Source organism: Lagopus muta, chromosome 24, assembly GCF_023343835.1.
Source record: "Lagopus muta isolate bLagMut1 chromosome 24, bLagMut1 primary, whole genome shotgun sequence".
NCBI lineage: Eukaryota > Metazoa > Chordata > Aves > Galliformes > Phasianidae > Lagopus > Lagopus muta.
In genome coordinates, this window is record NC_064456.1 from 5011594 (window position 1) to 5036504 (window position 24911).

Here is a 24911-nt window from a genome sequence, read left to right on the forward strand (position 1 = left end):
GGTGTAATAGTTAACATCAGCTCATTACTGTCAGCTAATTAACAACATTTAGCACAAAGCAGCCAAGTTCTCTTTGTTTCTACCTATGGTACTAAATCACTTTGCAACAGTATGGGGGGGGAGGGGTAGAGCCTTCAAAAGCAGCGGAAAACAGCGCAATAAAGAGCACTTCAGTCTGCATTGTGCTCAGTACTGCCATAGGAATTACTCGCTGCAGGCGCACCACAAACTTGCTCAGACCACGGAGGAATTACTTCTCGATGACATTCACAGAGCTCCGCGTGGGTTTCTGCCTCCTCTCCCTCAGCCCTTGGTGAAGGGGCTGTTTGTGCTGCTCCCTGCATGCTGGGGCCATAACTCAGTGGTGGCAAAGCTGTGTGCAGCTCCGCAGCATCACCAGAGCCATCTTTGATCTCAGAAGTGGAGAGCGGCAGCAGCAGGGCGCACAAGCAGGAAGAAACACGCAGCACGTTCTGGTTTATGCACTGAATGTTAGGAATACATTGATTTCTGATTTAAATAATATATATACGTTGAAATTGCTTAGTGCAGCTCGTGCTCCAGAGCAATTGTTCCTCAAGGGCTTCGTGCTAACGAGGAAGGTCTTGCACTGAAGAGAGAGAGGTGGGGGTTCCTGCTGCCCAGCACAGCTCAGCTCGTTGTGCTGAAGTGCTCAGGGAAGGTGGAGAGTTCACACACACAGCAATTAACAACACTCTGCTGACACAACAGCAGCTCTGGAGGTTTCACTCCCCACAGTGGGGAAAAAAAACCAAAAACAACAACAATCCACAGAACCCCAACCCAAAGCCTTGATGGAACGCTCGAGGTGAGAACCACAGCGATGCTGCAGCAGAAGTTTCACACTCGTCCACCAGTGAGAATTCTCATACAGAACTCTCAGCAGTCAGCTATGGGGCAGACAGTCCTTCACAGCACATAAAGCAATGCAGCTCAAAGCTGGCTGTTCCTGTGGAACTCATACATTACCTTTTTCTCCCATTCCATCTCAATCGCTGTATGGCATTACAGGTGAGCTTTTCAAACCACCGATCTCAGCATCTCTCTGTTCCTTCCTAACAAGCAACTTGAAAGCAGAAGCCTTGAGTTCTGCTTTGACTCAGAACAGCTTCAGAAACCTTCACATACTTCCTCAAACCAAACATGCATGTGAAAGAACTCACATGTGTGTGTCTTGTAAGAGAGAAGCCAAATTTTCAAGCAACTCCATTTCCCGACTCACCTGAATCTACCAGTTAACTCCTCTGATGGTGAGCACACAGCTATGCTTCACTCTGTGAGTCCCAGCAGAAGTGCTAAGAAATTTCAGTGTGGAAATGGATATCAAAGGGGAAAGCGGGGGAAGAGGAGAAAGATGAAGGGAGGGGGGCGGACACAACACTACCAAAGGAAACCCTGAGGCTGATTAAAATAAGATCTTGAAAGATGGATTCTGTAACACAGACCACTTTTGCCACCACCAAAGTACTGGTGTACAAGTGCAGCTCGTCTAAGTGCCGAGAACCGAGCAATCATTTAAAGAAAGCAATTAGCAACTAAGTGCATCTTAGCAAGGAAGGAAACAGTGAACTCTCAGATGTGGACAGGGAAGAACTACCAGCAAGTGAACCCCAAATGAGAGACGACGCCGAGGTGCGAGCAGGAAGCCGCGCTCCGCACTTCCACACCGCGAGCAGCGCAGGGCCGGCCCGAGCCGAGCGGGACTCGGTTTCCCCAGCAGCATTCCTTCACTGACAGCGCGGTGCAGCCGCACAGCAGCCGCTCACAGCGCGGTGCTTTGGCTCACAGCAGCGCCGCTCCGACCCGCAGCACGCGGCGCTCAGCCCGCTCTCTCCGTCGCAGTGCGTGACGGAGCCGCTGCACCTCCGCAACGACCTTTAACTCTTCAGCAGCGATCTCTGGATGCGCAACAGCTGAATTCAACCCTGATTTCAACGCTCCGTAAAGCACCGCGTGTGCGGCTGTCGCCGGATCAAGCGCATCCACGGGGACAAACAGAACTTGCGCAACAGCGAAGGCCGTGCCAGCCCCGGATCGCCGCCACTTTCAGAGCCCCTTTCTCACGCGAAGCCTCCGATATCCACGGGAAAAAGGACGAGGGGAAAACAAGCGTTGGCAGCGCCGTGTCTGAGCGCCTCGAACACCCGCGATCTGCCCTCATCGGAGCGACGAACCCGCCGCCGGGCAGCGCCGGCTCCTTAACGGCACCGACCCGTCTGACCGCCGCCAGCTCCTCCTCGAGCTCGCGTCCCGCCCGGCCCCCGCACGGTGCCTCCCTCAGGCCGGAGCCGAACTCCCCGGGCTCCTTGCGACCCCGCGACTCGGCGTCAGGCGAAGGGCCGAGCGGATCGCAGCGCCGCCCGCCCGGTGCTCCCGGGGTTTCGTCCTCCCGCCAGAAGCGCCGCCGCTCCCCCCGCCCCCCCTTCACGACGGCCGCGCTGCCCCGCACCGCAACAAAGGGAAAGTTGGGGCCGCTCGAGGCTCCCGCCCGCACACAAAGGCGGCGGCGCGGCCCCCCCCGGCCCGGAGCCTCCCCTCAGCCCCCGGACCCCCCCGCGCGCCCTGCCCGTCCTCACAGGTACCCCCCCCCCCCCCAGAGATGCACCCCCCAACGTGGGACCGCTCGGCCGTGATCCCCCCCACCCCCCAGGTGGATGCAGGCTGAGGACCCCTCCCACACGCCCCGCAGGGGGTCACCCCCTTCCCCCCCCCCGCTCCCTTTATTTACCGCCATCATCGCACGCGCGAGCTGTCACCAGCGTGAGACACCCCAACGCCGCCGGCCACGCCCTCTCCCCGCCCATTGGCCGCCCGCCGCGCCCCGCCCCGCCCCGCTATTGGCCAGAGAGCGCGCCACACAGCGTGCTCGCTCCGCCCCTCGCTTCGCTCCCCATTCACCACCGCCGCCTACGCCAATTCCGTAGCGGCGCGGGTGTAGCGGAGCGCGGCGCCGTCCCGGGCGTGACGGCGCTGCCGGCGCTCAAGCGGACGCTGTTTGCGTAGCTAGCGCCGTGGTAGAGGAAGCTCTTGCGGAGCTTACGAGCTTTGCGCAGCCGCTAGGGGGTGCTTCTGAGTGGCTCACGATTGAGTAGAGGGACGGCGGCGCTGAGGGGCGGGGAGTGGCTGGGCCCGGCCCCGGGCGGTGACGTAGCGGGCTTTGTGAATCGCGGGCTGAAGTTTGGTTGAGAAGCAGGAGGGTAAATAAGGATGGTGCGGAGACAAAGGGACTCTTAAAGGGGCAGCGCGGCGTTGACGGGGCTCTGAGGCGATGGGGGCGGGGAGACCCTCGGGGGGCGGCGGGGCTGAGCTCATGGAGGAGCACGAGCCGCAGCGGGGGCACCCGGCGGGAAACACCGACCCCCCCCCCCCCCCACCTCCTCGGCTCTGACAGCCTGCCGCTCATCTTACGGAACCCCACCGCGCCGTTCTGGACAGAATTAAAATTGATGATTAAAATTGATGATTAACGAGGCCTGGGAAGAACCTTCCAGACCGTGCCTTGACAGGGAGGATGAGGGTGGTTTTCGATTACCCTGGCACGAGCCATTAAGGTAACGCCATTGAAAGCCCCCTGAAGACTTGTTAGGATGCAGACCGGCGTTTGGAGCCGCGCTTACCTGCCGCAGTGATGCTGGGGGCAGGGAGCAGAACGATGCTTAGTACAGCTGATGAGGATCGAAAGGAAAGAAGTTGTTTTGTCCACCGGGAACGTGAAAGATTGGGAGGGAAGACTGAGGTTGGAGGTCAGGGGGAAATTCTTTGCTATGAGAGTGGTGAGGTGCAGGAACAGCTGCCCAGAGAGGCTGTGATGCCCCGTGCATCCCTGGAGGTGTTCAAGGCCAGTTGGATGGGGCCCTGGGCAGCCTGGGCTGCTATGAAATGGGGAGGTTGGTGGCCCTGCGTGTGGTGGGGGCGTGGGAGATTCATGATCTTTGAGGTCCCTTCCAACCCTGGCCAATGCAGCAACAGCAGCAGACGTTTTTGCTCAGGCATACAGAGCCAAATCCTACCCATACGTACACACGTGGAAGCCTGCTGGCGTCAATGGCTGCAATGGTGTAATTGAAGGCAGAATGTAGCTCAAGGGGTCCCGTTTTATTACTCTGGGAACAGCACAACATATTAATAAGAGCACAGAAGTCCCCAGAGATGCCAGCACACGTTTTATATTTTTAAGACCATCTTTCAGGAATTAGTAAAGCACTGGCAATGTTCAGTGGGACTAATCTGGTCATTAAGAGGAAATTCTTTTTTTTTTTACCCTCAAGATTTAAAAAGTGAAACAAAGTGAAATAACTACCCATACAAACAGCAGAGTTTGTTTTCACAGCCGCACTTAGCTGACTGCAGCTCACGTTCTGTAACCATCACCTGAAAACCAATAGTCCCGCTGAAGTCAGTGCACAACTCATCAACTTGAGCTGGGAGCTGCAGAAACTCAGCACAGTCAGCATGTTGGAATTTCTCGTGCACTTATGGTGCGTTCTGCTATTTATGATGGCTTATCAACCAGCTCTTTCTGAGCCGGTGCTGATTAAATGTATTAAATGCCTACACTGAAAGCTCTAGACCCTGTAAGAGTTAATTAGATTTACAGGTATAAATGAAAATAAAAAAGAAGCCACTGCTAAGTAATTAGTTCTCCACCAGTCAGCAAATCAACTAAAAAGCAGCTTCTTCACTGCCTGCTGTTTCAGATTGAAAAAATCTATTTAGGAGGGAAAAAAAAAATCTCTGTTTTCTTTTCTCTTCACAATCTTCAAGATCCATTTATCGGCAAGTAACCAAAATTGTTTCTTGCTGGCAAGACACACGCTGCTTCTTCACCAGGAACCCATTGCTCCCTTTGCAAATCCCCTTACACCTTTCTTTTCGTCCAGGACAAGGGCTGCAGAGCTGGAACCGTGCTGAGCACAGCCTTCTCAGGAACTGCAGGGGAAGCTCAGCACAGAGGTTGGTGGCTGAATGAGGTGTTGTGCTGCTTCTGAGACGAGGCAGGGCCGTGCAGCAGGGGGAGAGAGGGAAAAACTGCAGCTACAAGGCAGGCAGATGCTGAGTATGTAAAACCAAGGGGACAAATAGCTCAAAAGGGACACGATATCCTGCTTTTCCTGCCATAAAAATAAGGCATCACTGAAAATATTCAAGTGATATCGTACAGTTAAGCCTCATCAGAAATTTTTGGCTCTCATTCCACAGATCCTTCTTACTCCAGTAAATCTGCTGATATCACCAGCATTTCTCCGGAGAGGAATGGTGTGCAGCAGTGGGGCATTTATTGCAGGCCTTTCAAACCGTGAGATAAAGCAGTTGGCTTCCTCTTCCAGTGCACGAGGCCTCCTGCCATGCTTATTTATTTATTTAGCACTGGGCTTCAACTGAGAAGGGGAAGACTTTAATACTCCCATCTGATATCAAAGATGAAGGCAAGCTAAGAACATACCTCTAACAGGAATACAAGACTTCCTGTAGACTTCCTGCCACAGGGAAATTAGTTTGCTACAGTGGTATAAAGCTCTTGAACCTAATCAAAGATAAAACTCTGTTAAAGAATTGTCTCCATGCAACAGAACATTTCAAAAGCTGTAAATAAACAATACAAAGCAGAACAAAACTCGCTGTGCACAGACTCCATCTTCTCACAAAAAGACAGCTTTTTATTTTGACAAAAAATAACAAGACATTTTCACACAAATATTGCAGTAAAAAAAAAAATCCTTTCTCCTAGCTGTTTGCATTCAGTGACACTCTGCCCTCTGCATGCGTTTGGCTGGGATTCCTTTGCCAACAAATGGTAATCCCCCTGCATGAAGCACTGCACTGAGAACCAGCAGAGCCATGGGCCTGAGCACAGACACACAGAGAAGGAAGAAGGAAGGGGAGGACAAGAAGAAATCCTCGTGGCATTCAAAACCTTTGCTTTCAAATGGCGCAAAGAGATTTGGAAGGAAAAAAAACCTTGGGCTGACAGCAGTGCCGCTTCTTGGAGGAACTCCTGATCTGCAGAAAGGATGCAGCCGCTCTGCACAGAGCTCTGGGAGTCCTTTCATCTGATTCCTGCTACAGGCACCTGCTGCTGCTTGCGGATCTTGTTGAACAGCTCCATGTACTGAACCATTGTGTCCGCGGGGCTGTAGATGCTGTCGTGTTTGGTGCCAAACACAGACGGGATGCCGGGAGTGTGGCTCCCCATGAAGCTCTGCATGAACTCCATCAGCAGGTTCCAGCAGTCGTTGGCTATCACACAAGGGCAGTATTCCACCTGGCAACAGAAACCACAGCCCTGAAGCTCACTGTAGGGCCATAACCACGCACAGGACAACGCACGTTCCTCTCTCTGCCTCACTGTTTTAAATATGAGATATGCATCGAGAGTTTGAAGGCAGCAAGCAGCCCCTCTGTGCTGTGGCTGCAGAAGGAAAACAGTGCTCTTCTCTTTGAGAATGTTGAGCATATAACAGCAGAAGGATGGACAAACATACGAACAGGACATGCAGGGAATATGCAAGGCACCTCTTCAAAAGAGAAGAAAAAGAAAGGGAAATTTACCCTGTAAGTTCGTTGGTCATATTAAATCCCCTGTACTGGAAAAGCAATGATAAACTTCATTCCCACAAGTTGGTATATGAACAGCTTATGTGGCCATGACTTCTTTCAGGTGTGTAATGATAAAGCCTTGGGATTTAAGGACTTGCAGTTCCAGATCAGGGATTATGTCCTAAAGGACACCCTGAAAACAAACTACTAAACCAAAGCAGAAGCAACCAGACTGCCAAGAAAATCTGGTCCTGAACTCAAGCTTAGGGTAAAACAGGCTTCTCTTTAACCCCAGGTCAACAGCAGTGCTCACACTACTACTTTTGTGTTTATTCCTGTGAAGCCACTTCTTAATCCCATCCCTGCTAGCTAGGAACACCTGCCTGGGTAGATGCAGTGTCATTATTAATTATAGACCAGATAATAGGATTTGTGTGTTTAGCAAGACATGAGCTCAGATTTTGAAAGATCTTCCAACACCTAATTCTCAGCTACCTTAAAGACTGCTAGGCACCAACACATCTACATGTCTGGAGCCCCACCTGCTCTGCTTTGCCCTTCCTGTACCAGCACAGCCCAGCTCCTTGTGTTAATCCAAGATGTTTCTGAGCTGCTGAGGCTTGTCCATAGCTTGAGTGCCTTGCACTCGCACCTGCAACCAGCCAACCACCTCCAGGACCATCCTGGGTCCTGCCACACAGGGTCCTGTGCACACATACATCTCCCTCTACAGCATTCAAGGATTGCTGCAGCCCAGCTTCTGCCCCATCAGACACCCGACAGCAGCAGCCATGCTGTGACTGATGCTCTCGAGTCTCATCAACAGCCACAGCACTGAGCAGAGCATGGAAGCCATCTGATGAGAGGCTCTGAGCCCACACAGCACCCCACAGTGCAGCAATCCAGGCCAGCACACCTGGGGCAGCACTGACGTCCGCAGCACACAGCGCTCTGATGAGGAGTGAGCAGCTTTAGAGCCAAACCTGCGGCAGGAGGGCACCGTCTGGTGCTGCTCGGCCCAGCCACTGTCTGCACAAGGTCAGGAAAGAAAGCAAAACCCAAACCAGCATTAAATTAGCAGCGAAGTGTTCTACCCGCCTCAGTATGTTTATTAACCTGAAGTGCACTTCCAGCATTGTGCATCAGTATTTTAAGCAACTTTTTGGTTGGATGGCTTTCCTTCAGGGTTTCGTCTATGGACACAACAGCAGGCTTTTCTGTTGGCACAGCTGAGCCCTGCAGTACCTGAATTAAACCTTACTGTGAGGAGATAAATGCTCTGCCTGCTGCACACATGAATGCATCCAGTACAAACTGCCAGCAGCTAATAACACAACTGATACACAGAAGGAATGGGGACTCAAGGTTTCAAGCAGAGCCTCTAGCATGGGATTTCCCTACCTGTAGCTGGATTTCATACCCTTTGAAGGTGATTCTTACCTCCACAGATATCCCCCGGGCGCTGGGACCCATCGTAACGGTGCCCACCTTCACCAGGAAGTCGCAGTACTGGTAGCGCGTGCCCCGGCTCTCGATCTTGTTTGCCTTGGCGTTCTGGAAGAAGCCTTTCAGCTTCACCATGAGCGTATCGAAGTTGGCATCTGCGATGAGGCAGGGCCCGTTTTCAAAGAGAGCGAAGCAGCTGAGGGGGTACTCAGAGTTGTGCATCACGTACATCAGCTTGCCCGTCTGCCCTGAAATAAAGAGCAACAGCGTTTGGGCTGCGACGCTGACAGCTCTGCACTCGTATGTGCTTCAGAGAAGGAAGCATCTGTTCTTGCTTTGTTCTCCTTGCTGCCTCAATCCTGATGTCCCTGTACCATTCACACACACACTGTTATCCAGCGGTTCAGTGAACAGACAGTATTTACTTCTTAACACTTAAAGAGGAAAGAACTCTTGCAACCAGTTCCTCACCCATCAAATGGTCCACCCATCGTATCTTCCCAATTTGGAGAGAAGGATGCTGTGGGGGACGATGTCAAAGGCCTTACTGAAGTCCCGATGGAGGACATCAGTGGCTCTTCCCTTGTCCACTGCTGGGGTTGCACCACCATAAAACGCAACAAGGCAGGACCTGCCCTTGGGGAAGCCTGGCTGGTAATCCCACAGCACCTCCCTCTCTTTTATGGGGCTCATAATAGCTTCCAGGAGGATCAGCTCCATGATCTCTCCTGGCGTGGAGGTGAGGTGGACAGGGTAGCAGTCACCACAACTTGGTGACTATGTCAGTCAATTCCCTCAGCACTCCTGGATGCATCTCATTGCACCCATGGATGTAGGGTCATTCACAATCCTCAGACGGTCACAAACCTGATCTTTGCTTCCAGCAGGAGGGGCATTGCTCCCCCAGCTCCCACCTTCTGACCCATCCACTCCAGGGCTGTGTGAAGAGCAGTAAAGACTGAGGCAAAAAGCTGTTGCATCCTTCAGCATTCTGCTTGTCTGTTGTTACCAGCCTGCCTGTGTTGCTTATGTGTACGGGGTCCATGCAGGTTTACTGGTTGAGACTTTCCTTTACTGGTTGAGAATCCTATAGAAGCCTTTCTTATTCTTCTTTGCACCCCTTGCCAAGTTCCAGTTGGGCCACAGTGCGGTTCTTTCTCATATTCAGAGGGAACTTCCTGAGTTCCAGCTCCCCATCCTATCACTGGGCACCAGAGCATGGCCCCATTATCTCGACACCCACCTACAATATTTGTACAGATTGCTAGGATCCCCCCTGCCTCCTCTGAACCTTCTCTTCCCCAGCCCCAGGGCTCTCAGCCTTTTTCCATCAGGAGATGTTCCAGGCTTCCCACCACCTCCATGGGCTCCGCAGCAGCTCCACGTCTGCCCTTTATTGGGGAGCCCAGGGCAGAGCAGAGGGGAGCAGCGCCTCCTCACCCTGCTGGCTGCGCTCTGTGCCGTGTGCCCTAAGGAACCACCAGGGCAGCCGATGGTTCACCGCCAGGACCCCCAGGTCCTTCTCTGCAGAGCTCCTTTCCCATTCTGCTCCAGGAGGGGACGGCACCGCAGGCAGAAATCCCTCAGCGGGCAGCGAGCCTCGGGCTCGGCCGAACGCACGGAGCGGCCCCGACGGCGGGCACAGCTCCGCTCCGCTCCACTCCCCGCCGCCCACCTTGGCTGCTGATGGCGGCGGCCGTGTGGTACGTCTCGCAGTCCACGCCGAACGCGCCGTGCTTCTCGGCGCCCAGCAGCTCCAGCTTCTTGCTCAGCAGCTCCACCGTCTGCTGCACGCTCTTCCCCTCCAAAACGGGCACCTGCGTCACGCTGCGGGGCGACAAACGGCTCTAAACGGCCCGAGGACACGCGCGGAGCCCATCCCGAACCCCCGGCCCGCCCCCCGCGGCCCCTCACCAGGTGACCCCCATCGCTCCGGCCGTCCCCGCCCGGCACCGGAAGCGGCGGCGGAAGGATCGGGCGCGCGCACGCGCAGCGCGTGTCTGAGGACACCATGCCGAAGGCGGCGCGCGGCGCGGAGCCGCTGCATGAGCAGATCCTGAGGGCCGCCGCCCCGCGAGTGCGGCAGCGCCGGGGCCGGGAGGCGGAGGGCGATGCGGAGGAGCGCGACGGAGGTTACGTGGGGCCGCGGCTGGCCCGGCGCATCCTGCGGGAGGCGCGGAGGCAGCAGGAGGAGCTGGAGGCCGAGCACGGCCCCGGGGCGCCCGCCCGACCGCCGCCGCAGCGCTGCGCGACCCCGGGCGGCTCCGGCTCGGAGGAGGACGAGGAGGACGAGGAATGGCCGAGCCTGCGGCGGGCGGCCGAGTGGGACGGGCGGAGCGGCGGCGGGGATGTGGAGGTGGACCCCGAGGACGAGAGGGCGCTGGAGGCGTTCATGAGCCGCGCTCCGCCGCTCAGGTGCGGGGCGGGGGGAGGAGGAGGGGGTGGGGAGCGGACGGGGAGCCCCGGTTCCTCAGCACCGACTCCTCCCGGCTCCCAGGCGGACGCTGGCGGATGTAATCATGGAGAAGATCACGGAGAAGCAGACGGAGGTGCAGACGGCGCTGTCGGAGCTGTCGGGCCGCCCCATGCCTCAGCTCGACCCCCGCGTGCTGGAGGTGTACAGAGGCGTCCGAGAGGTGAGGGCACTGCGGGCCCCCGGCCCCACACACACCTTTGTGGCACCCCCACCCCCAGTGCAGCAATGGGGTCATCCCGCCCCAGGAGGGGCAGCGCTGCTGCTTCTCTCAGGGCTGCCGTGGACCTCGTGCTGATGGGGAGGACGCGTGTGGCACAGAAGTGCTGCCCTGTGCTGAGCAGAGACTCAGCACAGCCCCTTTGCGGCGGAGCTGTGCAGGGAGCAGACGGCTTGCTTACAACCTTGAGACAAACCCCAGCCCCTCTGCTTTCACTGAAGGTGCTGTCCAAATACAGGAGTGGGAAACTCCCCAAAGCGTTTAAAATCATTCCTGCCTTGTCCAACTGGGAGCAGATCCTCTACATCACAGAGCCTGAGACGTGGACGGCAGCGGCGATGTACCAGGCCACAAGGTGCGACCAGCACAGCCCACTCTGAGCTGTTGTTTTCTCTTTCTGTAATGGAATGAGAAGTACAAAATACCATCATGTGTCCAACACCCTGCTCCTCCCTCCCCGTGCCTTGGAGCAGAGGGGATGCCCAGAGACAGAGCAGAGGTTTCCTGCAGTCCCCTTCTCTCAGAACCTGGCTCTGGAGATGCAGAACACACACACCTCACTTCATGCTTTGCATTTCACAGGATATTTTCATCCAACCTGAAGGAGAGGATGGCCCAGAGGTTCTACAACCTGGTGCTGTTGCCACGGGTCAGAGATGATATTGCTGAGTACAAGCGCCTCAACTTCCACCTCTACATGGCTTTGAAGAAGGCTCTATTCAAGCCAGGAGCGTGGTTCAAAGGTAGGGGCTCCCTGTGGGGCTGCACTCCACCCGTGGGAGCCTGCTGCAGTGCACAGCAGCTCGGCAGGGCAGTGTGTTGCACAGCACTACTTCTGTACACTGCTCTCTGTGGCTGTGGGGGCTCAGTGTGGTGGAGGAAGGTGGAAGGATGTCCATGATGCAGAGGAGCTGTTACTTCCATGGATTAAATGTGCCCTGAGAGAGCAAGGCTGAGCCTCACACCCTGCAGCTCTGCCTGCTGTGATGATGACCAGTGGTGCCCAACTCTTCTCCCCTCACAGGAATCCTCATCCCCCTGTGTGAATCGGGGACCTGCACGCTGCGGGAGGCCATCATCATCGGCAGCATCCTCACCAAGTGTTCCATCCCTGTCCTGCACTCCAGGTAACGCAGTGGGGCAAAGTCACCGTGGGGAGAACAGTTTGCTTTCAGGGACACCAGATCTGTCCCTCAGCCCGTCCAGCAGCTCAGAGCAGGGAGAGCTTTTGCTCATCAGCTTTGCCCAGGGCTGAGGTTGGAGACTGTCCTTTTTGTGCTGGGTGTCCCCCTGCTGCTGCTGGCCCTGCCCTCACCCGCTGCTCCCTCTGTCCCCACAGTGCAGCCATGCTGAAGATCGCTGAGATGCCATACAACGGTGCCAACAGCATCTTCCTCCGGCTGCTCATCGACAAGAAGTACGCGCTGCCCTTCCGCGTGGTGGATGCCCTGGTCTTCCATTTCTTGGCCTTCCGCACAGACCAGCGCACCCTGCCTGTGCTGTGGCACCAGAGCTTCCTGGCTCTCGCCCAGCGCTACAAGGAGGACCTGTCCTCAGAGCAGAAGGAGGCTCTGCTCGAGCTGCTCAAGTTCCACAGCCATCCGCAGATCTCAGTGGAGATCCGGAGGGAGCTGGCGAACTCCAAGACGCGGGATGTGGAGGGGCAGGAGCCTGTGGCCATGGAGTGAGGGGAGGAGGTGGGGAACACCACGGCCTGGCCTGCTCCTGGGGGCTGCTGCACACTGCTGGGAGCAACGCCTCCAGGAGGTGTTTGGGAACATACAGCCCTGGGCTCCCTCTGCTTGTGGTGCTGTACCCACAGGGCTGGGCTGCGCTCCCTGCATTGCTTGTTGCAAGGCAGCGCCATGCCCCTGGCACCCAGGAAAGAGTAGGGATTGTCCTGCTCCTGTTCTGGAAAATAAAGCCCGAGCTGGGTCCTGCAGTCTGGAGTAGCTCTACTCTGTAGTTGCATCTCTGCGGCTGCATACACGCATCGTCCTGTCCCGTCCCCAGCAGGGGGCAGAGCAAAGCCACCAACGCTGGGCTCCTTGCAGGGCTGCACTGCAAGAGCTGTCCCGACTGCAAAAGGAGAGCAGGGGCTGCGCAACCCCCTTGTCTCCCTGCTGGCAGCAGGCACCTTCCCGACTGCTGTGTATTAAGTGGTCTGCGATGTTGGGCAAAAGGGCTGGGGGGTAAACATCTTCCTTCAGTGAATAAGGTGGGGGCCAAGGCTGGGGCCCCCAGACTGTTCCCAGAGCCCACAGGAGCTCTACAGGAATGCTACAGGTAGTGCTTCCAGGTTTGCTGCCAGCACCTGACCTGTGCCAACCCAGGGACGCCGTGTACAGCCCCAGGCAGAGATGAGGGCAGAAGCTGCCCAGCAGCACTGGGAGCAGAAAGCCCTCTAAGAGCTCCTGTCCTTGCAAGGCTGGCAGCCTCTGATTGTTCCCCATCCCTCCCCACTCCCTGCAGTGCATCCTTTTGGAGATGTCTCGTGGCCTGGGCCTCCTTCCTGCCTGCTCCCATCTCAGCACATGCACCGCTGTGCTGGCAGCCCCTTCTGCACTGACCGTTCCCAAACACTTCCCAGTTGCCCCAAGGACTTTGGCTTTCTGCTCCACAGAGATGGAGCAGCCCCAGCACCGCAGACTGCTGTTCTTGGCCAGTGAGGCCACATGTGGCAAAGCCCACAAAGTGCCACCTCTGCTGAAGAACCCAGCAGGGACATCCCATAAGGCTGCACTTACATGGGTGCTTACCTGGACACTATAGGGCTTGCAGATGTCCAGCTTTGCTCCTGGAAGCATCACAGCCCGTGAGGAAGATTCTGTGCAGCTCTGTGCAGTGCTGAGCACCACCTCCTCCCAGCTCCACTTCTCCCCTTCCCCAGCAGCCACACGGAGCAGAGCAGCACACAGCACCTGGGGCCACTCACACACCGCAGCACTTCTTTTTTTCTTGGCTTCCTGATTCATATTTCCTTTCTTTAAAAAACCCAGAAGCTGATAAGCAAGAGACACACCATGCTGCCAGCACACGCAATGCACTGCGCTCACCTTCCTGCAGCACAGCGCCTGTCTGTGCAGGGAACGCTTCAGCAGCACTGAACGGCTGCAAAGGGAAAGCCCTGACACCACTGTGCTCATTTAAAGTACTTTATTGCAACATTATACGGTACTTGACTCTCCCAGCAGCAGGACTCTTGCATGTGAACACCAAAACAGATTACTCTTAAATTAAAACTCACTCATACATACATATATATAAAAATTTGTTTGTACAGACGCTCCTCGTGACACATCGGTGGTGGGAGAACAGCAGCCCCAGCTTTTTCCACCTGATAAAATTTGTTTCTGGTGGCACCCAGAGCAGATTTCCCCCCAGGACAGCAGCCACAGCTCTGTGTCCAGAGGGCAGCCCCAGCAGCACTGCCTCCCGCCCCACAGCGGCTCTCTGGCTATTCCTGGTTAATACAAGTCTACAATTTATTGATTCTCTCTTAGAAAAGCAGCATTATATAATGGTTTTTCTTTCTTTAAAAAAAAAACAACACTTTTTTTTTTTTTTGTAAAACTAACAGACAGGATCAACAAGAACGACAACAAAATGCAATCACTGTTCAACTCAAGTGCGCAGTGAGTTTTCTACCCTGTGAGGACACAGCTCAGAGCCATACGGGTATTGATGCAGAACAGCCCCCCGGACACGATCTGAGATCCCTGGCTTGGAGGAGTGAAAATGCATTTCAGACTATAGCAGCACATTCAGTGATAGTTTTTTTTCTTTAAATCTAGCCTGACTTCTGAGCTACCTACAGCCAAACAGCTTTCAAGTGAGAGCTTCCCACTGCCCAGGGAGCAAAGGAAGGGGACAAAGGATAAAGGCACTTTAGGAAGGAGAAAAGACCGGCATCCAGGCCCCACCGCATGGAGCAGCAGCCTTCCTCCCCCCTCTTCCCATAGCACTTAACAATAAATTAAGCAGCCTCGGTGGGGCAGCAGAAAGCCAAGGCACTTTGCACGGGTTTGCGCTGCAGCATCACGCTGCACCCACTGCTCTCCCCAGGAGTCCCCAGGACGAGGACTTCTCTGCGTCCATGCAAAAAAGGGAGCGCTTCTCCCAAGCAAAGCCAAGAACCCGCAAATCCCAGACCTAATGGCAACAAGAAACAAGGCACACACATCCCTCCAAGCAGAAGCAGCCACACCGCCCCGGAGCCACAGCTATCCACACACAGCAGCCCAGACCCAGGGACCCACGAGCACAGTGCTTGGTGAGGGGATGATGGACATTTTGGTCACTTAAGCCAGCTGAGAGCTGGCTGTGCACGATTGGTGGCCCATGCAGGGCTGGAAGTCATTGCAGTAAACACACCTGAGCACAGCAGTCTGCCAGCCAGGGGACAAGGAAAGCAAACAGAAACGTTTTACCATTTCCTTTTGGATTCTGTTCCCCTCCTCAGCTCTTCTGCAACCCAGCCCCCCCGGAAGGGTCACCACGTCCCCACCACCCCCAGCAGCCAGCGAGCAGAGTTCAAGCAGCACTGAGCACCACAGAGTCACCAGAGACCCCGGCGCCCTCCCCCTGCCACCCCCTTGGCGCTGGAGGTGGGGAGAAGGATGAGCACGGAGCTGCCCTCACACAGCCAGCAGGAAGAGCGAATCCCCACAGCAGGCTTCAGGTGGAGGGGCTCTCGGATGGACCGGGGGTCGCCGCAAACTCTGGGTGCCTGGGTCGGGTCCTGCTGTCGTGGGATGGGCAGCTCTCGGGCAGGGGCAGCCGGTCACAGGTTGATGTCCGTGACATCTGTGGGGGTGCTGGTGGGCTGGCTGGCCGGGTAAGCAGCAGTCTTGGCGGTGCTGTATTCCTGTTGGCTTTGGGATGCCTGCTTCAGGCTCTCGGCTAGGGCTGCCTCAATCTGCTCCTGACAAGCCTTCAGGCAGTCCTGTAGGAGAGGGGTGGGACAAGAGGCCTCAGTTCTGCTGTTCAGAGTTGAGGGCCTTAAAACAGCTCTGAGCGGCTGCTGGATTATACCTCCGGCCCCTGGGGCATCGAAGCACACACAAGCCCTTTTCCTGTAGGAGACACCTCCAGCTTGCCTGTCATTTAGACCCTTCCTGGAAGTCTCACACTCTGCTTATCCTCTTCCCACTGTATGCAGCAGTGAGCTCAGCAATGCAGCCAGCCACCCCCAACAAGCGCAGGGGCAGAGCAGAACACCTCTGGGCTGGCCAGAGCCATCCCTCAGGACAGATACACACATGAGTGCAGGAACCCTCAGGCTAAGGGTCTCCTCAAGCTCTGCATCTTGTCGTGCCACTGCCCAAGTAGGACCAGGGAGCCCGGTGGCACGCACATCACTGCGGATCTGGAAGCCAAAACTCACATGTCCAGCCAGACCCAGCCGTGACCAGAGGAGGGAACTCCTCCGCCTCACCGCAGCAGTGCTGTGACCACCACGAGCTGCACTACGAAAGGGCACAGCCTGGCCCCTCTCCCACACGCTGTCACTCAGCGGCACGAGGCGGCATTTCGCACTCAGGGCTGCAGCCCAGCCGGCTACACGGGGCTGTGCGCTCGCGGGATATTGTCACACACCGAAATCTCTTACCAGGAATCCACTGCCGGTTCTTAGAAACTGTCAGAGGATGTGGCGAGCAGAAATAGCAACGCCCACCACCCCTGCCCTGCGCCGCTTCCAGTAAGAGCAGCCCAAAGGCGCTGCAGCCCAGAGCCGCTGGCAGGCGGAGGGGACAGTGCGGGGCACGGCACGGCGAAACGGGGCTGCCCTCACCTCCCACCTGTCTGCAGATAGGGATGGAGGCAGAGGAGCCACCACCGGGCTTTCCATGGGTGATTTTGGCAGAGATGCTGACAGTTGGCTCAGCTGCGTGCAGCCCTTCACCTGACAGTGGAGCCGGGGGCTGTGGGGGCTGCCCCAGTCTGTGTGCCCTGACTCCATGGGCAGCTGAGCTGCGGGCTCTGCAGGCTGAGGGTACAGCAGCAGAATGGTGCGGCTCCGAGTCACAGCCCAGGGACAGTGCACGGCCGTGTTCAGGGAGAACCACCAGCCCTGAGGTGAGATGGGAGGCTGGGGGCTTCCCCTGGGAGCCCTGTGGTGCTGCAGGCACGTCCCCAGGGCTTCCTCCTGCTGCAGGAGCTGGGCAGAGGCTGGCCGTGCAGCACCCGAGCAGATTGGAAGGCAGCTGAGCTGCCCCTGACCGTTTTGGCTGCACTCCCTCTCTGGTGTCCTCCCTGCTTCCCACCTGTTCCCTCCACCAACTCCAGCCCACAGCCGGTTTCAGCCCCTGTCCCATTCACCGCAGCAGCTTGAAAGCAGCTGGCTGCACTGATTAACTCTTTAAAAAAGCTCCTGCAAACAAAAAAAAAAAAAATAAAAAGCTGCACGAATAAAGCAACACATCTTCCTGCCCCATCCCCTCTCTGCATGGACAAAGCCAGGTCACAGCCTCCCATCCGGCACAGGCACCAGTTCCAAGTCCCAGCACTGCTGTCAGGGGACTGAAACCAACCCCATGCCGGCTGCTGACATTCGTGCTGGGGCAGAAGAAAAGATCAGAAAGGGCCCAGGCAGGATAAGGGCTCCCGATGGCTTCACAGCATCCAGAGTGACCAGCACACGGGGAGCCTGGTGACACCCCTTCCCCACTCAGAGGGCAGCAGAGGGGTGGGTAGATGCCCCCCACCGTCCGATGCCAACATCCCAAAATGCTGCATAGCTCCAGCCTGGGTACCTGCAACCAGACACCACGGAGGCAAGCAGATGCCAAGCCCAGCTTTGCCCTGTGCCCCAGCCCACCTGGTCAACCCGATCTCAGCGACACCTGTCTGTGCAGGGAACAGACGCTCCCTTTTGTGCTGCTTTTCAAAGCCTCTGAGCTCATCTCCTCCACACAGATGGCACGTGGGGGCCGGGAGCCACCTGTAGCCATGGGCTGCACTGAGCACACTGCATCTAGAGATGCTCTCTGGTTGTCAGGCCTTCATCAAACCAGGGCCAGAATTATTACAGACAGCTTTCCCCCCCCCTCCATTCAAACCAAGCTGCAGAAAGGGGAAGAGCCTCCACCCAATCCCAAACCTCCAGCCAAACCTCCCCACCGCTGCCCAGCCGACACTCACCACCTCTGTGCCAGTGATGCCGGCCAGCAGCTCGGTGACTGCCTCCCCACCAAAGCCATTCACAGAGATGCTCAGGCCGTGCACTGCTGCACTGATGCTGCCCGTCGCAATCATGGAGGGGGGGTACATGGCAAAAGTGTAGTCTAAAACCAGGATGAGGACACATGAGAGAAAAAAGCTGTTAGCGAGGATGTGTGCAAACTCTTAAGTTCTTGGGACTGATTTCCATGGGAAACTAGTGAGGGCAGAGCAGTCTCCAGCTTAGCAGTGAGAAACAGGAGCAAAGCAATAGAAAACAGGTTGAGCATCACAACAGCAAGCTTCACCAAGCTATTTCCCTGGGCCTCCCTCACCAAAAGAAGTGTCGAAGGTGACCTTGCTCCACTGACAGAACAAGGCCGACCCAGGCTCACAATGAAGCTGCCTTTGCTCTGGATGCTCTCCAGCACACAGCCTCCCGCAGGCAGAATGATGGCACAGCTGTTCTGCTCCTCCCACCATCTCCTGGGCACCCACTAAGAGCCCCCAGGATACTTCTACTTTGTCAGGGAGACAAAGCTGCTGAGCAGCAAAGCACTCCGTATGAATGAAGTCAGGCACTCAAGGCCGCTCTCCTGCAGCTCTCCCCAGCAGAGCAGGCACCCACCTGTGGCACACAGGGCAACGAAGGTCTGTGCGTGCTTCTTCACCAGCTCCACCTTGTCCTTAGGAAGCGGGAGGTGATGGAGGATGTGAGCCAAGAAATCGTTTGCTATCACTGAGACAAGGTCCCACTTTAACTTCTCCAAGACCAGAATCTCCCAATCCTGTACAAAGACAGACAGACATTACTCAGCAGGGCTAAGTCCAGCAGAGACGCTCAACTCACAGGCAGTTACACCCAGAGTCTGGGGAAGGGCCAGTAAAGCAGCGCAGCCCTTTAGGCAGGGAGGAAGAGAGGGAACATCCCTGCCCTGTGCCTATGGCACAAATCCAGCCTTGTGGCGCTGCGAAGGTTGGAGCAACGATGAGAAGAGGAAGTGACAAATCCGGTTTCTTCTTCCCAAAGGTGCAACCAGATTAACCTTCTGCTTTGTAGACATTCCTCTGGGCACTCCTTTGCTTTGCAATCCTGCTGCAACAGTAAGAAAACCAGAGCAGGCAGCAGCATACGCATCACTCCTGTGTTTCCTCCCCACTCCTGAAAAGAGCCACCCAGGCTCCCAGGAGCAGCACAGGGTGGGGCAAACAGGGACCATCTGGTTGTCATGGCATGGGGAACACAGAGACCCTGCAGACGTGCAGGGGAAGGGAAGCACTGCAGCACCTGAGCAATGCCTCTGTGCTGGGGCTGGGAGGGCAGAGCTGAGCTGGGATTCCTATCAGGTATCTGCATTTCAGGGCCCGGTCCTGCCCAGCACGTATCTGTTCTTTGTCCAAATAGTCTAAGATTACAAGGTCAGTGCTGCCCACAGAAGTGCCACAGGGCTGCCAAAATAGATGGATTTGAAGAAGTGAGATTTTTTCCTAAGAGCAGATATCCATTTTCTTTTCTCTCTTTTTTTCCCCCCTTAACTCACTTTCCTCTCAAGACAACAACACTGGTTTTGAGTTGCTTAAATGAACAGCACTGCTCAACCTGCTCCAAATCCCCTGCCAGGCCCAATGTGCTACTTGCTGCTTCACAGCTTGTGCTTCTCCAACCAGAAAGCAGTGCTTTGCTAGAACAGACTCGCTGCCTCCCATATGGACAGCCAGTCTGCCAGGCTTGCTGTATTTTTTAGCCAAATCCACAGAGTAAAAGAAGAAATGCAGCAATGAGACCCAGAGCCTCAGTACCACAGCACACAGGCACCTGGTTCTGCAGGGAAAAAAATCAGGCTTACATGGGAGATGGCCACCAGCTCAACTGAGCAACATGGCAAGGTGACACGAGGGAAGAGTCGCAAGAGAGAACTGCCATGTACTGTCTGGAAGCTGCTGTGCTCCATGCAGCTGAAGCCCAAGGCATGGAGTGCTGGCAGGAGGTGAGAGCCCAGCAGCTCCCCCCTGACCCCCTGTACAAGGGACAAGGCTGGAAGGGGGAAATGGACATCACTGCTCATCAACCAAGCCCCAAGCACAACGCTACGCCTGAAATGGAAGCTCTTGAGAATGGACGAGATGCCAGCCCAGCATATTCCAAACCCTTGTTCCTTGTGTGCTTTCTCGGAGCTGCAAGCCAGCTCTTGGCACGTGGCGTTGGTGTGGTGTGGCAGAAGGCCTGTCCCTGCTGGGACACACTCTACCCTAAGGAGAAAATTCAAGGCACAGATTGGCTGTGAGACCTCACCTGGGGGCATGCTGGCTCCTGCCACACTGCGACTGGTCCAGCACAACAGCCTGTCCATCTGCAGTGCACAAAAGCAGCTCTCTTCCACCTAATAAAACAATTCAGCTTCTTGAAAACCTTGTTACAAGAGGCAGATCCCTAGCTGGCACTCACGGTGCGGGCTGATGGTGACAGGAGCTGAGGACTGCCACCAGCTCATGGGGAAAGCTGCCCTCCAGCCACACCAGCTCGCTCCTCCTTTCTCTCCTGCTCACCCTGGGGACTCCACACTCTCAGATCAGCAGGGCAGAATCTCTGAATCACTTTATCTGTGGAAGAAGCAGAACCAAAGGCTGCAAGAGATAGGCAGGCAGGTTTGTGACAGCAGCCCCGCTTAGTGTAGCAAACATCCTTTTCCTGGCATTTTGTTCTGCACCTAAGTGAATCAGCCTCTGCCTGCCTAATGAAAGAGAGGAAGAAAGTGGAAAATGTTTCCTTTGTTTCTCCTGCCTGTGGAGTCCCACCTCCCTGTGGAAGGGTTGCAAGCTGCCAGCATTGCTCAGAAAGCATCCCATCACTGGGAATACACCAGCCCCTGCCCTGCAAGAGCTCCCCGCAGTTGGCCAGCATCTCTTGGGCTGGAAACCACACAACAGCTGGGTTTTCCCTACAAGCTTGCATCCTCCATCCTTTCCGGCTGCATCCTACAAAAGCAAAGGAAGGGAAGCAGCTAGCATCGTCCAGCGCCTTCTCTGCTCACTATGGTCCTACTGCAGTGAAATGATCTCAAGCCCCTCATCAAGGGGGTTCTGAGTCACAAGCAAAGTTCTGCAAGCTCCAACTGGGATGTAACAGTTACAGCAGCTTCTCTCCTCATTACGTAGTGACAGTCACCCTGTAAATCAAGCTCTGCCCCCAGCAACACCCACACACACGCCGTGCCTACGAGGCTGTGTAAACACATCTGGCAATGCTGCACAGGGAGCAGAGCCCAGCTCCTCTGCAGCAGCCCTGCCTGCAAGAGAAAGGAAGTCGCGCTCGATTTTGTCACTCGGGTTGATAAGGTACCATTTTACACCAATGAGCCTCAATGAGACAGCAGCAAAGCAGGAGCTGCTCTGGTATGCTCGCGAGCTGACTCAAAGGAAGGGTGGAAGAGCTGCTGCTGTGGCTGCCGGCAACCCACCCTCCCCAGCAGCTGAGACACAGCTACAGAAATGAGAGGCCACGACAGCCCACCTGCAAATAGGAAATCTGGGGCAAACGTTCGTTTCCATCCCCTGACCAACCAGTTCAAGACTGGATGCCAAGGGTAAAGGTGCCAACTTCAGAGGCAGAAAGTCACACCTATTCCACCCGTGCAACAAGCAGAAGGCAAACTACAGACAAGCATGCATTCTGGAAGCTCAATGCTTATCACAACTGAACATCTCTTTCTGCTCAGCCATTATTCCTTCCTCTCATTTTCACTCCTCATCACCTGGTGTCACTGCTGCTGCCCTCACTGTGTGCCTCATGGCCTGGTTCTGCTCACAGTCTGTGCCAGTTGATGCCTGGAATGTGAACAATTGATCTTAGATCAAAGAGCTCAGAGGCAAGCCAACAAATTAGGGGCAGATCAGGCAGATGCATGCAGGCCAAAGAATAAGGTGACCTACAAGTGGTCTCCCAGCCCTTGAGCAGCTGAATGCCTTCTTGTAGAAGCCAGAAAAAAAAAAAAAAGAAAAAAAAAAAAAAACCCTGCACTTTATTAAAGGAAAAAAAAAAAGGTAGGTTAGATAACGCCCTCGACGGAAATCCAACTTCCTCCAAATGGACAAGTCCCTCGTTGCAGCACTTCCTTCTCTCTAGAATAACTTCAGCTAGATTGTGTTTCAAGTGTGTCCATTCTGAGCTGCTGAGCTGGTGCCAAGCATCCCCGCAGGAGAAGGAAGCAAAGCTCACGGGAAAGCAGGCTGGCTTCCTCCCAAAGGCCAGGAGGGACTGGTGGGAGCTGAAACTGCAAAGATCCCAGCAGGCAGCTGCCTGCACCACTGCCCACATCTCGATGAAGAAGCTCCCCTTCCCCTCCCCACCGTTTTCCAGAGCAAGATTGTGAAAGAGAAGCAACATTACCACAGCGGAGGGAAACAGCAGCTCACCCTGGTTTTGTAATTGGGGCGTTAACTCTTGAAAGGCTTGTCTCCACTTTGAGACCTGGCAAGTATCTTCAGATGCTACCTCTGCTCCCTCTTTGCAGTGGAGAAAAGAGAACTGGAGCAGAATCTGCACCCAACGAGGTGAAGCATCTACCAAAAGTAAGCCTTGGGAAGCTGCTCTGGTCACACTGACCCTGGTGCACAGTGAGGAACGACACATGCCAGCTACTCAGCTGTGCCCCAGTCTGCAGTGTCCCAGGATCCTGGTGGGAAAACTGCACAGGAAAAGCAGAACTCCAGCACAAAGACTTGCAGAAAAAAGCAAGCAACAGGTGGCTGGCAGGCAGCACTACTCTCCTCCATTTCCACTGCAACACGAGCAAGAGGAGGGAGAAAGGAAGATGAATGTTGTGGCATGGTTTAGCCACAGCTTCCTGCTGACAAACCTCTGGGGCGGGAGGGCAGCCTCCAAGCAAGGAGGCTTCAGCATTTCAGTGGAGGGCGAAGGAAAAAGTCTCTGGGATGGTGCTTCTGCGTGCAAACACATCCATGCCCACTGCCCACCTGCACATCTCCTAGCTGTTCTCTGGAAGGAGCCTGTTAAAACCAAGCTTGAGATTTGATTGACAGAGAAAACTTGCGCCAAAAAAGTCTTCAAATAAACAAGAATCTGCAGAAGATGTGGTATCTGCCATCCCTTTGTGGCCCAAGATCACTGCTGCAGAAACCATTAGGATCTGCTGTGATCACTGCCCCTCACCTGCAGGGGTAATGACAGTGGTAGGAAAAGGAGACAGAAACATGGGAGTTACTGACACTGTGCCAAGAGGAACCCTTCTGTTACAGGCTGGTATGTGATGGACTCCAATCCCAGGAAGATGCACGTGAAGAATCCACTGCCAGGTAAGAAGTTGCTCTCCAGGATGAAATCTTGCTGACAGTTGGACAAAACCATGGCATGGCTTTTATGGCAGCTCTAGCTCAGCATCTGAATCAGCAATGAGCATGAGCATCCCCTCTGCATTTCTCACTGTTACTCAAGGCAATGATCTGTGTACAACCTGATCTAGCTGAGCACATCCCTGTTCACTGCAGGGGAGTTGGACTAGATGACCTTTAAAGATCCCTTCCAACACTAAGGATTCTATGATTCTACTTTCTTCATGACTGCTAGAGAAGGCAACAACACCCGCAAATAACTAAAGGGAGAGACGTATGGAGGGGAGGGGGTTTTCCCCAACCTTCACTGGCGCTTGGAAAACCCACAGTCAGAGCAAAGCCCATTGCAGACCTGCCTTCTGATTCACACCTGAAAGTTCTGTCCCCACCTCGGGGACAAATCATGCTTAGATCTCTTCACCCACCACCAGCCCAGAAAAACAGATATTTAATACAGTGATGACTAACCCTGAGAAACTCTCACAGATAAACCTCCGGGGATGTTTATTACTCGAATCGAGGTGGCCGTTTCCTCCTGAGAGCTTTGACCCAGCAGCACGGGAGGTCCCCAAATAAAGGGGTTCTCTGGTTCCATTCCCCATCAGCAAAACTGAATTCAGAGGTTAGGATCTTTTATCAGACCAGAAAACGTTCTGCCTTTCAAAGCCTATGCAGCTAGTGCCCAAGTGTCTGATGGAACTAAGCAGAGCAGCCCTGCTTTAACTCAAGGATTGAAGCAGGGCCTGGGCAGCAGCAAGCTCCCAGCACTGCCATCACCACAGCAGCGCCGGCAGCCTGGACGGTGCAACCCAGCAAGCCAGCTCCGAGGTCATCCTGCTGCCACCCACTCCACTGGGTAATTCTGCACCTAAGGCTTCATTTCCCCAGCAGGGTGGAAATGTAGCTCCCACGCCATGCCCAGGAGCAGGGTGCACTGCAGCTGGAGCAGAGCACAGGGCACGCTCCAGCACCTGCCTGCTGCTCCGCTGCAGTGCAGATGCGGCCTTTGTTCCCCAGAGCTCACTCAGGAGCACGTTCAGGAGCAAGCTCTGTGCTGGCAGCCAGCACGTAAGGCACAGGAAGTTTCTCTGTAATGTAGAGGTGACAACCCTGCTTTCCACAACAGGGAGAGAGGCTGTGCCAAGGAGAAAAGTCTCCACCTACAGACATCAAACCCACCAAGGCAAAGAGGTGAGATGGTTGGTTGGGGAACCAAGAGGAAGGTGGAGAAATGGGACAAAAAGCACAAGGAGACACAGGGGCAGGTATGCTGCCAAGCAGCAGCACGCAGGAGATAAAAGGGCTGGGGAGGGGCTGGAGAGCCCTTAGAGATAGGGGTGGTTACCAGGAGCTGCTGAGGCGTGATGGAGTTGTCTGTGTAGATGCAGAGCTTCTCCACAGTAAGGGGCATGGTTTCCCGCAGCTTGGAAGCCAGCAGCATGCAGACTGCCCCCAGAAGCTGCAAGTGATTCTTCCGCACGGGGACAGACGACAGGTAGCGATCCACGTAATTCATGGCCAAAGGGAACACCTCCTCTTCACATTTCTGCTCCTCACACACCTGAGAAAAACCAATTACCAAAAAAAAAAAAAAATAATAAAATAAGGAAAGAAAAAAAAAAAGAAAAGAGAGAAAAGGGAAGAAGAGAAAGAAAAAAAAAAGGAAATTTTAATCAGCACCGGACTCCCCAGATCCTGCCCCAC

General features: G+C 55.1%; 4 protein-coding genes across 11 annotated transcripts in view; 1 reads left to right on the forward strand and 3 right to left on the reverse strand.

Annotated features, from left to right (window-relative positions):
- USP49 (ubiquitin specific peptidase 49) overlaps positions 1 to 2820 on the reverse strand; it is a 31900-nt gene extending 29080 nt beyond the window's left edge. For all 5 annotated transcript variants that reach the window (XM_048925574.1, XM_048925573.1, XM_048925570.1 and 2 more), the window contains exon 1: positions 2750 to 2820. The gene's annotated coding sequence lies outside the window, so the exon portion shown is untranslated. The remainder of the gene's footprint in view (positions 1 to 2749) is intronic.
- A 2833-nt stretch (positions 2821 to 5653) lies between these two features.
- MED20 (mediator complex subunit 20) lies at positions 5654 to 10051 on the reverse strand. 2 transcript variants are annotated; one of them, XM_048925817.1, is made up of 4 exons: positions 9919 to 10007; positions 9680 to 9831; positions 7999 to 8252; positions 5654 to 6283 (listed from the first exon to the last, which is right to left on the reverse strand). In XM_048925817.1, the coding sequence occupies exons 1-4, from the start codon at positions 9930 to 9932 to the stop codon at positions 6068 to 6070; spliced, it is 636 nt and encodes a 211-aa protein (XP_048781774.1). In that variant the 5' UTR covers positions 9933 to 10007; the 3' UTR covers positions 5654 to 6067. The 2 variants fall into 2 exon arrangements, with proteins under 2 accessions (XP_048781774.1, XP_048781775.1); XM_048925818.1 differs by lacking the exon at positions 9680 to 9831 and having other exon boundaries at positions 9919 to 10051.
- Positions 10016 to 13393, forward strand: BYSL (bystin like). The gene is made up of 6 exons (XM_048925816.1): positions 10016 to 10419; positions 10502 to 10640; positions 10919 to 11052; positions 11280 to 11440; positions 11722 to 11824; positions 12037 to 13393. The coding sequence occupies exons 1-6, from the start codon at positions 10016 to 10018 to the stop codon at positions 12383 to 12385; spliced, it is 1290 nt and encodes a 429-aa protein (XP_048781773.1). The 3' UTR covers positions 12386 to 13393.
- Positions 13394 to 13838: 445 nt separating this feature from the next.
- Positions 13839 to 24911, reverse strand: part of CCND3 (cyclin D3) — a 37827-nt gene continuing 26754 nt past the window's right edge. For all 3 annotated transcript variants that reach the window (XM_048925823.1, XM_048925824.1, XM_048925822.1), the window contains exons 2-5: positions 24553 to 24768; positions 18487 to 18646; positions 17841 to 17983; positions 13839 to 15642 (exon numbers count right to left, since the gene is read on the reverse strand). In XM_048925823.1, the coding sequence (XP_048781780.1) occupies positions 15481 to 15642; positions 17841 to 17983; positions 18487 to 18646; positions 24553 to 24723 (636 nt within the window). In that variant the 5' untranslated portion in view covers positions 24724 to 24768 and the 3' untranslated portion in view covers positions 13839 to 15480. The remainder of the gene's footprint in view (positions 15643 to 17840; positions 17984 to 18486; positions 18647 to 24552; positions 24769 to 24911) is intronic.

Excerpts from the sequence above, each read along its gene's own strand:
- MED20 (XM_048925817.1), bottom strand. Across the intron at positions 8,253-9,679 it reads CGCCGCCATCAGCAGCCAAG|GGCAGACGGGCAAGCTGATG; the intron begins GTGGGCGGCGGG and ends TCTTTATTTCAG. Across the intron at positions 6,284-7,998 it reads CCCGGGGGATATCTGTGGAG|GTGGAATACTGCCCTTGTGT; the intron begins GTAAGAATCACC and ends TTCTGTTGCCAG.
- BYSL (XM_048925816.1), top strand. The coding sequence starts at position 10,016 with ATGCCGAAGGCGGCGCGCGGCGCGGAGCCGCTGCATGAGCAGATCCTG. Across the intron at positions 10,641-10,918 it reads TGTACAGAGGCGTCCGAGAG|GTGCTGTCCAAATACAGGAG; the intron begins GTGAGGGCACTG and ends CTTTCACTGAAG. Across the intron at positions 11,053-11,279 it reads GCGATGTACCAGGCCACAAG|GATATTTTCATCCAACCTGA; the intron begins GTGCGACCAGCA and ends TGCATTTCACAG.